Source organism: Hemiscyllium ocellatum, chromosome 9 (assembly GCF_020745735.1).
Source record: "Hemiscyllium ocellatum isolate sHemOce1 chromosome 9, sHemOce1.pat.X.cur, whole genome shotgun sequence".
NCBI classification, from domain to species: Eukaryota; Metazoa; Chordata; class Chondrichthyes; order Orectolobiformes; family Hemiscylliidae; genus Hemiscyllium; species Hemiscyllium ocellatum.
This window is the reverse complement of record NC_083409.1, coordinates 36365118-36382036: the sequence shown is the minus strand read 5'-3', so window position 1 is coordinate 36382036 and position 16919 is coordinate 36365118. Positions and strand designations below refer to the sequence as shown.

Sequence of the window (16919 nt, the reverse complement as noted above, 5' to 3'; positions counted from 1 at the left end):
GCTTAATGTTCCAGGACACAAATGCTACAGGAAGGATAGAAAGGGAGGCAAGAGAGATGGGGGAGTGGCATTTTTGATAAGGGATAGCATTACAGCTGTGCTGAGGGAGGATATTACTGGAAATACATACAGGGAAGTTATTTGGGTAGAACTGAGAAATAAGAAAGACATGATCACCTTATTGGGATTGTACTATAGACCCCCCAATAGTCAGAGGGAAATTGAGAAACAAACTTGCAAGGAGGTCTCAGCTATCTGTAAGGAAAATAGTGTGGTCATAGTAGGGGATTTTAACTTTCCAAACATAGACTGGGACTGCCATAGTGTTAAGGGTTTAGATGGAGAGGAATTTCTTAAGTGTGTACAAGAAAATTTTCTGATTCAGTATGTGGATGTACCTACTAGAGAAGGTGCAAAACTTGACCTACTCTTGGGAAATAAGGTAGGGCAGGTGACTGAGGTGTCAGTGAGGGAGCACTTTGGGGCCAGTGACCATAAGTCTATTAGATTTAAAATAATGATGGAAAAGGGTAGACCAGATCTAAAAGTTGAAGCTCTAAATTAGAGAAAGGACAATTTTGACAGTATTAGGCAAGAACTTTCGAAAGCTAATTGGGGGCAGGTGTTCGTAAGTAAAGGGACAGCTGGAAATTGGGAAGCCTTCAGAAATGAGATAACGAGAATCCAGAGAAAGTATATTCCTGTTAGAGTGAAAAGGGAAGGCTGGTAGGTGTAGGGAATGTGGATGACTAAAGAAATTGAGGGTATGGTTAAGAAAAAGAAGGAAGCATATGTCAGGTATAGACAGGATAGATCGAGTGAGCCCTGAGAATAGTATAAAGGAAGTAGGAGTATACTTAAGAGGGAAATCAGGAGGGCAAAAAGGGGACATGAGATAGCTTTGGCAAATAGAATTAAGGAGAATCCAAAGGGTTTTTACAAATACATCAAGGGCAAAAGGGTAACTAGGAATGGAATAAGGCCCCTCAAAAATCAGCAAGGCGACCTTTGTGTGGAGCCGCAGTAAATGGGCAAGATACTAAAAGAGTATTTTGCATCAGTATTTACTGTGGAAAAGGATATGGAAGATATAGACTGTAGGGAAATAGATGGTGACATCTTACAAAATGTCTATATTACAGAGGAGGAAGTGCTGGATGTCTTGAAACGCATAAAAGTGGATAAATCCCCAGGATCTTATCAGGTGTACTCGAGAACTCTGTGGGAAATGAGAGAAGTGATTGCTGGACCTCTTGCTGAGATATTTGTCTCATCAATAGTCACAGGTGAAGTGCCAGAAGACTGAGGTTGGCTAACTATAGACTGGTGAGCCTGACGTCGGTGGTGGGCAAGTTGTTGGAGGGAATCCTGAGGGACAGGACGGACATATATTTGGAAAGGCAAGGACTGATTAGGGATAGTCAACATGGCTTTTTGTGAGGGAAATCATGTCTCATAAAATTGACTGAGATTTGTGAGGAAGTAACAAAAAGGATTGATGAGGGCAGAGTGGTAGATGCGATCCATATGGACTTCAGTAAGGTGTTCGACAAGGTTCCTCATGCGAGACTGGTTAGCAAGGTTAGATCTCACGGAATACAGGGAGAACTAGCCATTTGGATATAGAACTGGCTCAAAGGTAGAAGACAGAGGGTGGTGATGGAGGGTTGTTTTTCGGACTGGAGGTCTATGACCAGTGGAGTACCACAAGGATCGGTGCTGGGCCCTCTACTTTTTGTCATTTACATAAATGATTTGGATGTGAGCATAAGAGGTACAGTTAGTAAGTTTTTAGATGACACCAAAATTGGAGGTGGACAGCGAAGAGGGTTATCTCAGATTACAACAGGATCTTGACCAGATGGGCCAATGGGCTGAGAAGGGGCAGATGGAGTTTAATTCAGATAAATGTGAGGTGCTGCATTTTGGGAAAGCATATCTTAGCAGGACTTATCCACTTAATGGTAAGGTCCTAGGGAATGTTGTGGAACAGAGAGACTTTGGAGTGCAGGTTCATAACTCCTTGAAAACGGAGTCACAGGTAGATAGGATAGTGAAGGCACATTTGGTATGCATTCCTTTATTGGTCAGAGTGTTGAGTACAGGAGTTGGGAGGTCATGTTGCAGCTGTACAGGACATTGGTTAGGCCACTATTGGAATATTGCGTGCAATTCTGGTCTCCTTCCTATCCGAAAGATGTTGTGAAACTTGAAAGGGTTCAGAAAAGATTTACAAGAATGTTGCCAGGGTTGAAGGGTTTGAGTTATAGGGAGAGGCTGAACAGGCTGGGGCTTTTTTCCCTGGAGCGTCAGAGGCTGAGGGGTGACCTTATAGAGGTTTACAAAATTATGAGGGGCATGGATAAGGCAAAGTCTTTTCCCTGGGGTCGGGGAGTCCAAAACTAGAGGGCATAGGTTTAGGGGGAGAGGGGAAGGATATAAAAGAGACCTACAGGGCAACTTTTACACGCAGAGGGTGGTATGTGTATGGAATGAGCTGCCAGAGGATGTGGAGGAGGCTGGTACAATTGCAATATTTAACAGGCATTTGGATGGGTATATGAATAGGAAGGGTTTGCAGGGATATGGGCCGGGTGCTGGCAGGTGGGACTAGATTGGGTTGGGATATCTGGTTGGCATGGATGGGTTGGACCAAAGGGTCTGTTTCCATGCTGTACATCTCTATGACTCTAAGACGCTATTGCCAAGAGACTGGATGGCTAAAACCTGACAAAGTTGAAATATTAGAAAAGGCCAAAACATACAAGTCACAAGGACAGGGTGGAATGCAAAGGACAGAGAGAAGCAGGGTAGAAAACTATTTATCACTCAGGGGTGGTGACATTCTGAAATCCAACGATCAAAAGACCAATGAGGTGGATTTAATTGTGGCTTTCAAAGGGGAATTGAATAAATACCTGGAGGGGCTACAGAGAAAAGACCACGAGTGGAATGAGCTCATTTACTCTTGCCAAGAGCCAGGAACTGACTTGAAGCCTGAGTGGTCTCCAGAAAAATATCACCAGATGCTTCTCAGAAACAATCAAAAAGAAAATGAATGTCAAATCAAACAAGATCATACAAGGAAAGCTGACTAAATATTTTATGGAAGAGATTCTAAGAAGGATCCTCAATGAGAACAGGAACAAAGAAAGGCAAAAAGAAGTTAAGTCTGAGCAGCTTAAACAACCGAAGGAAGAACTGGGGACAACAAAGGAAGTAAGGGTGTAAAGGTGGCCACAGAAATAGAACATTGACTAGAGCGAGGGATTTTTTGTTAAATACAGTGTTCAGGGATAGTGAGGCCAAAGGAATGAGAATTTAAATGTGACAGATCGGAAGGAATAAAGATGTGCAAGGGTAGGGGCAGAAATGAATGAAACTGTGTGAAGGCCAGAAACTAATCAGCCAAGTTTGGATAAGCAGATGTTTGTGGCGAGTACTGAACGGACCAGTGAAATAACAGATGAGACAAAGACACAGCTCAAAGTCTGAGTAGCAGACGGGTTGAGACAGGGATGCAGGTTTGTTGCACCAGAGTGGGTATCAGAAGAACAGCTGTGCCCAGATTGTTTGCATTTTCAGCTTTCCATCTCTTCAGGCTGCAGCAGGTCCAGCGACAAAATCACTGACAAAGATATAGGCGTTGGAGAGAGATTAGCGGTGGGTAAAGCTTTCACATGTCTTTAGCTGGAGAACACTGCAGTCAATACATACAGAGGGTCTTGCAGCTTGGAGGCAATGTCCCTACCTCTGACCTAGGCGGCCTGGGCTCAGGTTCAACCTTCAGGAGAGCTCTAAAATAAAACCAAGAACTACAGATGCTAGAAATCTGAAACAAAAACAGACATTTCTGGAGAAACTCAGCAAGTTTGGCAGCATCTGTGGAGAGCAAGCAGAGTCAATGTTTCAGTTCAACGACCCTTTATCAGAGTTAGTTGACGAATGCGCCCTGGAACTGAAACACTGACTGTTTTCTCTCCACAGATGCTGTCAGACTTGCCGAGTTTCTCTAGCAATTTTTGTTTTTAGTTCAAGAGAGATCTTGTGGTGCATTGGTAGTGTCCCTATCTCTGAATTAGGAAGCCTGAGTAAATCCCACCTTCTCCAAGGGTATGCAATAACATCTCTTAACAGGTTGATTAGAAAATATCTACTTGGGGAAGGTGACTCTTAAGTAATGCAAACTACACCAAAACATCTATTTCAACTCTAGATGACTCTTCGTCAGAGCAGAATTAAAATGTAGAGGGGACAACACTAACTGCTTCCTGGTCATGATGGATATCCAATCCCGCTATCCCTCCATTCCCTACTAGGATGGAATGAGAGCTCTCGGCTTCTTCCACACCTGGAGGCCTGAGCAATCCCATCCCCCACCACTCTCCACTGTCTGGCTGAACCTGTTCTCTTACTGAACAAATTTCTCCTTAAATTCATCTCACTTCTGCCAAGTCAAAGGAGTGACTATGGGCACTCACATGGGTTATGTAGAACAAACCTTGTTCCAGTCTAACACTGGCCCCCATCTACAACTCTTTCTCGGTATATCGACGACTGCTCGGTGATGCTTCATGCTCCCACCTTGAAAACTTCATTCATTTGTCCTTCAATTTCCACCCCTCTATAGCTTCCATATCATCCAATTCTGACATTTCTCTTCCATTCCTTGATTATTCTGTCTCTATTTCTGGAAATAAACTGTCCACTGTCATTCGGTACAAAGCCGCTGACACCTATAGCTACCTTCACTACAACTCATTCCACCCCACATCCTGCAAGTACTCCATCCCATTCTCCAAGTTCCTTCACCTACGTCACATCTGTTCAGATGATGCCACCTTCAAAAACCTCAGTGAGCAAACCTACACCCTAAACTATAGGCAATTTAGCATGGCCAATTCACCTAACCTGCACATCATTGGACCCTGGGAGGAAAGCAAAGCACCCAGAGGAAACCCACGCAGACACGGTGAGAACGTGCAAACTCCACACAGACAGTCGCCTGAGGCGGGAATTGAACCCGGGTGTCTGGAGCTGTGAGGCAGCAGTACTAACCATTGGGCCACCCATTCTCTCATTCCAGTCATTTAATCTTAACTGTTCCTACAGCTATTTTAACTCAACGCTGTCCGGCCATCAGGAGCAAGAACAATCCTGTTTGCAGATAGCCCCACATCAAGGCATTTGGCTTAAAAAATACAGTGACAACTCTTTCCCAGAATGGAAGTCGAATGTTTTTAATATCACACCAAAGCTTTGAGCCTCAATGTTAACAACTTTATATTTAAACAGACTAAGTGAGTGAGAGAGAGAGATGCCAGAAAAATCAATTAGCTGGATTGCAACTTTTCTGTGAAACAAAATCTTGAGCTTTAGTGAGTATTGAAAATGAAAACTTTTTTTGAAAGCGGTATTCACAGAAGTTAATAAAATACGCTTCTTGACTATTTCAGAACTAAGGATAGGGCCAAACGACCAGTAACGTGGGTCAGTGTACCCCCACCCCCACCCCCACAACAAAAGGGATGAAAATGTTTTTATTTGGGCACATTCGCATTGACTACAACAAACCCCCCCCCCTCTGTCAACCCTCACACCCAAAGAGATTAATGGACACAGAATGGATGTCAATGTAGGAAAGCAGCCGCTGCTCCCCGCCCTTCACTGTCTCTGCTGCTGCTGCAGGGAGCAGGAGGATGGCCATGGCCCTGGCCCTGGCCCAGGCCCAGGCCCAGGCCCAGGCCCAGGCCCAGGCCCAGGCCCAGGCTGAGCCACTCTGCCCCCGAGGCCGCACTCACTGTTTCACATTCTCGCCCAACGCCTCCGTCAACGTCTTCTTCGCCGCCTCCAGTTCACTGACGTGAGTCGCCATGCCCGCAAAGAGGCCCGGGATTCTCCTCCGCCCCGGCAACCCCTTCAGACCCCCAACATCGCTCGGGCGGACCCTCACCGTCAACGACGTCCCCGCACCGCCCCCTACCGGCCTGGAGGACCCAGCTCCGCCTCTCCCCGCCCCCTACCGGCCTGGAGGACCCAGCTCCGCCTCTCCCCGCCCCCTACCGGCCTGGAGGACCCAGCTCCGCCTCTCCCCGCCCCCTACCGGCCTGGAGGACCCAGCTCCGCCTCTCCCCGCCCCCTACCGGCCTGGAGGACCCAGCTCCGCCTCTCCCCGCCCCCTACCGGCCTGGAGGACCCAGCTCCGCCTCTCCCCGCCCCCTACCGGCCTGGAGGACCCAGCTCCGCCTCTCCCCGCCTCCTACCGGCCTGGAGGACCCAGCTCCGCCTCTTCCCGCCCTCTACTGGCCTGGAGGACCCAGCTCCGCCTCTCCCCGCCTCCTACCGGCCTGGAGGACCCAGCTCCGTCTCTCCCCGCCCTCTACTGGCCTGGAGGACCCAGCTCCGCCTCTCCCCGCCCCCTACCGGCCTGGAGAACTCAACTCGGCTCCGCGCCGTACCGGTCTGAAGGACCCAGTTCAGCCTCGCCCCCTGCCGTCCTGGGGGACCAGCTCAGCCTCGTCCCCAACCGTCCTGGAGGACCAGCTCAGCCTCGCCCTCTGCCGTCCTGGAGGACCAGCTCAGCCTCGCCCCCTGCCGTCCTGGAGGACCAGCTCAGCCTCGCCCCCTGCCGTCCTGGAGGACCAGCTCAGCCTCGCCCCCTGCCGTCCTGGAGGACCAGCTCAGCCTCGCCCCCTGCCGTCCTGGAGAACCAGCTCAGCCTCGCCCTCTGCCGTCCTGGAGGACCAGCTCAGCCTCGTCCCCTGCCGTCCTGGAGGACCAGCTCAGCCTCGTCCCCTGCCGTCCTGGAGGACCAGCTCAGCCTCGCCCCCTGCCGTCCTGGGGGACCAACTCAGCCTCGCCCCCTGCCGTCCTGGAGGACCAGCTCAGCCTCGTCCCCTGCCGTCCTGGAGGACCAGCTCAGCCTCGTCCCCTGCCGTCCTGGAGGACCAGCTCAGCCTCGTCCCCTGCCGTCCTGGAGGACCAGCTCAGCCTCGTCCCCTGCCGTCCTGGAGGACCAGCTCAGCCTCGTCCCCTGCCGTCCTGGAGGACCAGCTCAGCCCTGGTGCCTGGAAGGTGGAAGGATTCATAAGACCATAAGACGTAGGAAAAATTAGGCCTTTCAGCCCAGCCCCATTGTTCTGTTTTCTCCCCGTAACTCTAGATTTCTTTGATAATCAAGAACCTACCTATTTCAGTCTTAAACATACACATTGACCTGGCCTCCACATCCTTCAGTGGCAATGAATTCCATAGATACACCACTCTCCCGGTTGAAAAAGTTTCTCCTTATCTCCATTCTGAAGGGTCCTCCCTTTACTCTCAGGCTGTGCCCTCAGCTCCTAGTCCCTCCTACCAGTGGGAACATCTTCCCAACAGCCACTCTGTCCAGGCCATTCAGGATTTTGCAAGTTTCAATTAGATCCCTGCGCATCCTTCTAAACTCCATCTAGTCCCAGAGTTCTCAGACGTTCCTCAAACATTCGTGGAACTGGATGGATACCAGTAACTGGAGTAATTCTTTCTGTACAACATAGGGGATCTAGAGTATATTATTGACCATCATGAAAGTATCCAGCCATCTGTATGCATTTACAAAGAAAGTATATCCATTTATGTGATGCCTCCCCTGTCATTAAGATCTCTTGGAACTCCTTCCCAACCATAAAAGTCCTAGTTGAGGTGTGCTTATTGCCCTAATTAGAATATATCAAGGGGATCTAGGGTTACTGGGACAATGGGGTTGGGCTGGAAGGCCTGATTTTTCCTATGTCTTATGGCCTTATGAATCCTTCCACCCTCCAGGTATTATCTTTGATCCCTCCATGTCATTGCTGAGGAACAAGTCAATCCCATAGCACCTCAATGAGCTAGATGAGCAGACTTTTAATTTTAGTCGTTAGACAAATATTGGCCAGGACATTCGGGAGGGTGTCCTGCCCTTATTTGAATATCGGCAGGGCATCAGCACTTAAAAGTTCATCCGAATGACCAGATAGGATCTATGTTGACTCACTGCTTTGAAAGACATGTGGCTCATTCAAACCTGAATTGCCATTCAATAAGGTAATGTCTGACCATTCACCTCAGCTACGTGTTTGGTGTGTGTGCTGGACTGTTTCTCCCAGGTTTGCTGGGTGCTCTGTTGGTTTCTGAGGATGAATGGTGGCGGGCTGGATGCTACTTGAGTGCAGGCCAGAAAGGTTATGTGAAGGGCTGGTAATATTCCACTGTGGCAGGCTGAGGAGGAGGACGGGGCAAAGTTCAAGGAAAAGATGAAAGGAAGCAGGAGGGAAAAATCTGTCAACAGCTGAAGTTTTAGATGAACTACCAGTAGAACCCACACACTCCCTTGAACATGGTGGTTTCCTGCTTTGATGTAGGATTGGGGACTGTACTACTGTTCCTAAATTTGCAATCCAGACAATGCATGCCCTAAATATGTTATATACCTTGGATAGGCCTCTTTGGCCTTCATGGTTCAGTCTTTGGAAGATAGACCTTTTGCTCAACTGACTGTATTTTCCAAAAGAGATTTTAATTCTGATTCCCAGGTGTTGCTGTACACTAGGAGGTTGTCCAGGCCCACCAAACAGCTAGGTAAGGCTGACACTATCTAGTTCACCAGCCTTTGAAAGGTACCTGGGGTATTTCAGAGTCCGAATCGAATGATTTGACTCTGGTACGAACCATCAAGAGATGCAAAGGTGAGGATTTCCTTTGCAAATGGAGACAACGGAACCTGTCAGTACCCCGAGAGTAAATCTACAGGACGTTCTGTTATAACACGCGTTTCATAAACGTGAATTTGCTGTAACATGATTGACAAATCGGGGACGTGGTTTCTTCAGCTCAAACTTTTAAAACGTGCTGGCTGTAACACGATTACAGCGCCAACACTTCAAGCACTGTTTCTAAAACACGAGTTTTCTATAACATAATCATCGCATTATAAAAAAACTGACTGTATCTTGGTGATACAGGCTGCTTTATCTACCCTATCTTTGCAGTCTGCCAGCTAAGGCTATTAAGTGTGTGTCTGCTCTGGTCACACATTAACTTTTCTCCCTGATCTAATGCCTCAATCAGATATTCACGTCCCCAGGTTTTTTCGCTCCTCTGTACCAGCCTCTGAACTGGGCCTTTAAGGGTTCACTTGCTATTAGGAGAGCCTGAACATGTAGACTCTTGGCTGAAAGGTTCAGACCCTGGCATGTTGGCTGCCTTTTGTTTCAGAATCAAGAATGTGGTGCTGGAAAAGCACAGCAAGTCAGGCAGCATCCGAGTAGCAGGAGTCCTTCATCCTTTTGTTTCAGAATGTTTGGGAGATTTTCAAATGTTTTCCGACCATTTCACAAGCCAGAGGGTGTCAGTCTCTGAATCTCCTTTGCGGCCCACCGTGGAGACTTCCCCCTGTTCCAGGTATTTTTTTAATCAACCCTACTCAGACACGGCATTGCACACCTCTGGAGCAGACTGGATTTGAGCCTGGGCCTCCTGGCATAGAGATAAGGACATTACCACTCTGCTGCAAGAGCCCTGCTCATTCTGTTTTGGATATTCTTGAATCAACCTGAAATGGTTGTCACACCTCTGGAGAGAATGGGTCTTGAACCTAAGCCACCTCTTCCAGAGGTAGGGACACTACCACTGCACCACAAGAGCACCCTCATTCTATTCCAAAGTCCTCTCCTTGATTAGTTTCAGGGGCTCTTAAACTGGATGCTCAAGAGCTTGATGCTCATAAATTATTCAGACGTAAACCCAGTGGACTCACTGATTGGGTGTAATGTGACAAACAGAAGACCGTCGAGTCCTTTATTCCCAATCATGTGGATATTCATGGCAATATGTCCTGACCATTGTTATCAGGGTCTGGTGGTGCCATTCCAGCACTCCACATGTCTGTGGGTGAGTTGGAGTCACAGCCAGGTCATCCATTACGTCCTAGAATATTTTGTATACGAATGTGGAACCTTGGCCTGACCAGATCTCTGGGCAAAACATACTGGCTGTAAAGTTGGGTCAGTTCTGTCAAATGCTGGCTAATGCAGACTTGGATTTTGAATCTATTCAGCTGGCCACAATATTTCCTCACCATAGCTCAGCAGTAACGGTGAATCTAAGGGAATCACTGCTCACTCCTTACTTCCAGGTCAGTGAGGGGGTCTCCATTTCTGCATCAGCACTTTCTTGTAGCAGCATTCAGAGACCACTTCTGTCAGGGTGAGCAGTTGGAGCTGGTGTTTTTAACAGTGGGTCAGCTTGTTGCGCTGCTACCATGGAAGTCTATTTATTATCTCCTTGGGTTCTTCTAGACTTCCAAAAGAGATTCAGATAATCTGTTCAGAGGATAGTCTGTTTACAATGTCCTTCCATTCTATTGGCCTCAGTTTCTATCTGTAAACTGCTGGCCACTCCTTTTAACATTTTGCATTTGCTGGCTTTCAGGGGAAATTCTAAACTTAACATCTTTGTCTGAGAGTGGGGGTGTCCAAATCTGGAGGTCATAGATTTAAGGTGAGAGAGGAAGGCTTTACAAAGGGGCCTGAGAGGTAACTTTATCAAATGGTGGGCGGTGGATGTATGGAGTGAGCTGTCAGAGGAACGCTGGAGGCAGGCACAATTACAACAATTGTAAAGGATCTGAATGGGTATGTGAATTCAAAAGGATTTACAGGGATATGGAGCAAGTGCTGGCAAGTGGGACTTGGTCAGATTGGGATGTTTGGTCAGCATGGATGAGTCTGTTGTGACAAAGCTGCTCCTTTAACAAGGCCATGCAGTCCTTGTCTTTCTTTTTCCAGAGAGGTCGTAAACGACACAGACTCCGAAAAGTCTGGGGTTAAAGGGTTTTAGGGCCAATTTGATTATAGCTAACAGATACTGCCTCAGGCAGAGGCTTTCAAGTTTTAAAAGAAACACTTGCACAAGGAAAGGGGAGTGGCCAGTTCTCCCTACTCAGCTTTACTCTGGTTTTTTTTTAAAGCAGTAGTGTGAAAGGAAGGCTGTTGGACGCAGAGGCAGGTCCAGGCTGGCACATTCTCTCTGCCTCTATCCTGTAAGAACCTGTGTTTGATTTTATCTTTTGTGCCAGGGGGTGTTTATGGGGATTGTTGCAAGTATTTGGAACAGCATCATTAAGTTGGGATGGTCTATTGGGTTTTCAGAGAGGTTAAGTTATTCAGTATTCTGTTTTCTGTTGTATGTGTTTCATTCAGTAGTCCTGTAAGTAAATTCTGTTTTGTTATTTGACCAGCTGATTCTCTCTGGAATATCCACTCTCCACATGCTTAAAACAACTAGCAAAGTTATGGTCTGGGCTACATTCTTGAATTGTTTTGAGGGGGTCTGGCCTGGTCTGGGGGCTTGTCCGGGATTTGTTCTGTAGTTCCAAACTGGGATTCGAGTTGTTGGACTCAAAGGCAGCGAGTAGTATGTGTTAGTTTGTTCCGGGTGTTGAATTCGGTTGGTCTAAACAGTGCTCGGGATAGCAATGGCTCTTTCAGTCACTAAGAGTTTTCTGGAGGTGGAAGAAGTGTCCTTGGGGGGGTTTACAAAAGGTGATTAAGGCCAAACTGTGAGTTGATAAGCTGAAGTTGGAGCTGCCTCCTCCCATGAGGAAATGAGAGATAATTACAGTAATACCTCAGTATTTAAATTTGCTGGAAACACCTCAGAATCTTTAGAGATGGCTAAAATTCAATTGAAAATGAAGCAGCTTGAGTTAGAGGCAAAAGACAAGGAACTGCAATTAAAAGCAGAAGAGAGAGAAAAGGAAAGAGAGAAAAAGAAGAGAGTGAAGTGGAAAGCAGAGGAGAAGAGAGAGAAAAGGAGAGAGAGAAAAAGGAAGAAAGGGAGAGAATTCGAACTTTAGAAATTGGCACTTAGACAGGAGTTCAAAAATTTACTTTCTGAAGTAGTGAGAACTATGTGGAAGAGCAGAGAGTTAAAACAACAAGGTTAGTAGCTGAAATGGTGGATGATTATGAGCTGGTCCATAAATCAAAGTTTGGCTTCCAGAACCAATTTCAACCTGAGAGGGATAGAAATTGGGGAAAAGAGAAATCCTCACGTGGAAAGGGAAAGGTCGATCTCGATGAAGATAATAAGGATCTTACCACAGGGTAAGAAAGAAACCGTTTATGGGGACAGAGAAGTTAAAAAGCTTACACAGCAATAAAGTAAGCCACATGAAATCACAATGTTGATGGGTTAGGAAAAGCGCTGGGAAGCAAGATGTAGGAAAACAGGATAAGCCAGTTGGAGTGGCATAGTGCGGGCTAGAAAGCTGCAGCAGAATGTACAACCTGGTTGGAGATTGGTTAAGGAGGAGGTGCCAGATCTGTTTTAACCATATACCTACAAAGGTAAAACTTATTGCATTGGCCAGGAGCAGCAGGTAAAGAGGTTACAATATTAAGAGACATAGGATCCTTTTAATCTGTGAATCTGAAAGATATAAACTTCTGAAGGACTATTGCCAGAAAAGTTACTAGTAAAGGGCATTCTCAGTGAGACAAAAAGTGCTCAATTATGCAGAGTGAGGTTAGAGTGTCCAGTGAAGAAGAGTGGAGAAGTACTGGTAGGGGTGCTGGAAAACTCTCAGATCCAGGAACACAATTTGTCCTTGCTAATGATATAGCTGATTCACTGGTAGGAGTGCTGCCTACTGTGGTTGAAAAGCCAGTAGAAACTCAGGCAACTGAACTATCGCAGGACACACATCCGGGATGTTTCCTGACTGTGTGGTAATGAGGTCACAAAGTCACCAGCTGAAACAGGAGTGACCTAAGAGTACAAATAAGAAAGTTGAAGTGGAATTAACAGAAAGCCTGTTTGATCAGATGGTTGGAGCAAACTGGGAGCAGATATATGACAATGCAGACATCTTTAGCTCAGATAAATTAACTGAGTTACAGCAGAAAGATGAGAATTTAAAGCAATTGTATCAAAAGGCATATGCAGGAAAAAATCCGAATGTATCCCTGAATGTTATTATCTTAAAAAGTATATCTTAATGAAGAAATAGAGACCATCACATATTCAGGCCAATGAGAAATGGCCAAAAGTTCATCAAATCATATTGTCAGTGGGTTATAAAATTGAGGTGTTGCGAGTGACGCATGAGCCACTGCTTGATCATTTAGGAGTGAGGAAAACACAAGCTAAAATACAAATACATTTTTATTGGCCTGGATTGCACAAGGATGTGGTTGAATTTTGCCAGACTTATCATACGTATCAGCTAATCAGAAAACCACAGGCAGTAATAAAACCCACACCTTTAATATCTATTCCTGCATTTGAGGAACCTTTTACAAGAGCCTTAATTGATTGTGTCGGTCCCCTACTTCAAACAAAAAATGGGAATCAGTATTTGTTCACAGTAATGAATTTGTCGACAAGATTTCCAGAGGCCATTCCATTATGGAATATGACAGCTAAAAGGATTGTAGAGGAATTACTCAACTTTTTCATTGAATACGGATTATCGACAGAGATACAATCAGATCAAGGGTCAAACTTCACATCAAAATTATTCAAGGAAGTTGTGGACAGCTTAGGAATCAAACAATTTAAATCTACTGCGTACCATCCAGAATTGCAGGGAGTGCTATAAAGGTGACATCAGACATTAAAGACCATGTTGAGGGCTTATAGTCAAGACTGTCCAGATGATTGGAATGAGGGAATTCTGTTTGTACTTTTTGCATTCAGACATACACCAAATGAATCGACCAAATTCAGTCCATTTGAATTAGTTTTGGGGCATGAAGTGAGAGGACCGTTAAAATTGATTCAGGAGAAATTGTTAAGTCAGAATTCACAAACCACATATTGGGATTGTGTGTCAAATTTAGGGAACAAATAAAAAGGACTGGGGAGTTAGCTAGACAGCATCAAAAAATATCACAGTGTACAATGAAACAGGAAGCAGACAAGAAATCAAAATCTCACAATTTTTCTATTGGAGATAAGGTGTTACTGTTACTTCCAGAGGTACACGAACCTTTAAAAGCAAGGTTTAGTGGACCTTATCAAGTTGAGTGAGGTGGACAACTTGGTAAGGACTCCAGACAGAAAAAAAAGTCTCATAGAGTGTGACATGTGAATATGCTCAGAAAGTATTTTGACAGGGAAGGAAAGTAAAAGGAGAACGTGTTATTAATCACAACACAGAGGGAAGAACCAATATCAGAGGATTCTGAGTTGGACGTTCCTCAAATTAAATTGGACAATTGTTGTGGTTCTGCTCGCCGAGCTGGAAGTTTTTGCTGCAAACGTTTCGTTCCCTGGCTAGGGAACATCATCAGTGCTGTTGGAGCCTCGTGTGAAGCGCTGCTTTGATGTTTCTTCCGGTATTTATATTAGCTTGTTCTTGCCGCTTCCGGGTGTCAGTTTCAGCTGCAGTGATTTGTATCTGGGGTCCAGGTCGATGTGTCTGTTGATGGAGTTTGGGGATGAATGCCATGCTTCTAGGAATTCTCTGGCTGTTCTCTGTCTGGCTTGTCCTATGATAGTGGTGTTTTCCCAGTCAAAGTCATGTTGCTGGTTGTCTGAGTGTATGGCTACTAGAGATAGCTGGTCGTGTCGTTTTGTGGCTAGCTGTTGTTCATGGATGCGGATTGTTAGCTGTCTTCCTGTTTGTCCTATATAGTGTTTTGTGCAGTCCTTGCATGGTATTTTGTAAACTACGTTAGTTTGGCTCATGCTGGGTATTGGGTCCTTTGTTCTAGTGAGTTGTTGTCTGAGCGTGGATGTTGGTTTGTGTGCTGTTATGAGTCCTAAGGGTCGCAGTAGTCTGGCTGTCAGTTCTGAGACGCTCCTGACGTATGGTAGAGTGGCTAGTCCTTTTGGTTGTGGCATGTCCTCGTTCCTCGGTCTATCTCTTAGGCATCTGGTGATAAAGTTGCGTGGGTATCCGTTTTTGGCCAATTTTAAATTGGACAATGCACAAGTTGTCAAAAATTGAGATAAATTATTGAGTAACCTTCCAGAGGAAAATCAAAATGGCTTGAAAGAGTTATTACTTTCATATGGGGAGATATGTCAAAATAAGCTAGGATGTACTAACCTAATTATGCATAATGTAGATAGAGGAGAAGCTGTTCTAATTAAGCAACATCTTTATAAGCATAACCCTCTAAAGTTGGCACAGGTTCAAAAGGACATTGAACACATGCTCCAAGACATAATCAAAGTGAGTTACAGTGAGTGGAGCTCACCCACAGGCTTGGTATCAAAACCAGATGGTACCCAACGGTTATGTGTGGACTATTGCAAAGTCAATGCAGTTACAAAGACTGATGCATATCCGAGCCTGTATTTGCAAGACTGAGAAGGTGGGACAAGCACCTTATATTTCTAAGCTGAACTTCCTCAGAGGATACTTTGTCAGAAAGAGCGAAGGCAATTTCGGCTTTTGTAACACCGAATGGACTGCATCAGTTTAGAGTCATGCCATTTGGTATGAAAAATGTATCAGCCACACCTCAGAGACTAACCAATAAGGTCATTGCCGCACTACCCAACTGTGTCATATATCACAATACCTGGTGATTTTTAGTCACACATGGAAGGAACATTTACAACATTTATCAGACTTGTTTGTTTGACTTTGGAAGGCAGGCTTGGTGATAAACCTGGCTAAAAAGTGAATTTGCCAAAGCCCATGTCATCTACCTAGACCATGTTATTAGACATGGACAAATGGCCCCCATGGGATGCAAAAACAAAGGTAATTGGGGAGTTTCCCATACCTCGACAAAAAGAGCAGTACTACGGTTCCTGGGATTGAATGGATTTTGTTAAAAATTTGTACCAAATTTTAGCAGTGTGGCTGCACCACTCACAGAATTGCTAAAGAAAGGCAAGAGGTTTCTGTGGACAGTGGACTGTCAGAAGGTATTTGACAGCCTGAAAGCTGTGTTAGCCACTGCCCCTATGTTAGCCACACCTAATTATGCCAAGCCTTTCAAGGTGGCTATCGGTGCAAGTGATTTGAGTATCAGTTCTGTGCTCTTGCAAGAAGACAACGAGAAGATAGAAAGACCTATCAGGTATTTCTCCAGGAAGCTGAACACTCATCAGCAGAAATATTTGACTGTTGAGAAGTAGACTTTGAGCTTTAGCATCACAACATTTCAGTATTTATTTTATCAGTAACATATTTGAGACAATCGTATACACTGATCGTAATCTATTGAAGTTTGTGAAGAAATTTAACGACAAAAATGCCAGACTATTTAGATGGAGCTTGTTGTTGCAGCCATTCACTTTGAAAATTGCGCATGTGACAGGGTGGGAGAATGGGATTGTTGACACATTGTCGAGACTTGAATGACAAATGGAAGCTTTAGGTGGCAGGAGCACAACAGACTGAAATGGAATATAGCTGTGTATGTTTGCACAATATAATGTGTATGGTGTTTTAAAGTACTAACAATGATTTTTTTAGGGGGTTTTAATATGAAGCCATCTTTGGATGTTGAAGGTTCATTTTTTTAATGGGGGGAGGTGTGACGAAGCTGCTCCTTTAACAAGGTTACTTAGCCTGCTTGGCACACTTTCCTCATTCCTGAAGAAGGGCTCATGCCCTAAACGTCAATTCTCCTGCTCCTTGGATGCTGCCTGACCTGCTGCGCTTTTCCAGCAACACATTTTCAGCTATGTTGTCCTTGGCTCCTTTTTTTCAGAGAGTAAATGACACAGACTCCAAAACGTCTGGGGTATGAAGGGTTTTAGAGCCAATTTCATTATAGCAAACAGTTATTGCCTCAGGCGGAGACTTTCAAGTTTTAAAAAAACTTGTAAAATGAAAGGGGAATGGTGATCATTTACTTTTATTTCCAGACACTATTTAAAAGATCTGGATGGGTATATGAATAGGAAGGATTTAGAAGGATATGGGCCAAATG

The 16919-nt window shown here is 45.3% G+C and overlaps 1 protein-coding gene across 2 annotated transcripts in view; it reads right to left on the bottom strand.

Annotated features, from left to right (window-relative positions):
• tada1 (transcriptional adaptor 1) overlaps nt 1-5975 on the bottom strand; it is a 67696-nt gene extending 61721 nt beyond the window's left edge. For both annotated transcript variants that reach the window (XM_060829677.1, XM_060829678.1), the window contains exon 1: nt 5802-5975. In XM_060829677.1, coding sequence (XP_060685660.1) covers nt 5802-5875 — 74 coding nt within the window. In that variant the 5' untranslated portion in view covers nt 5876-5975. The remainder of the gene's footprint in view (nt 1-5801) is intronic.
• Between the last annotated feature and the right edge of the window lie 10944 nt (nt 5976-16919).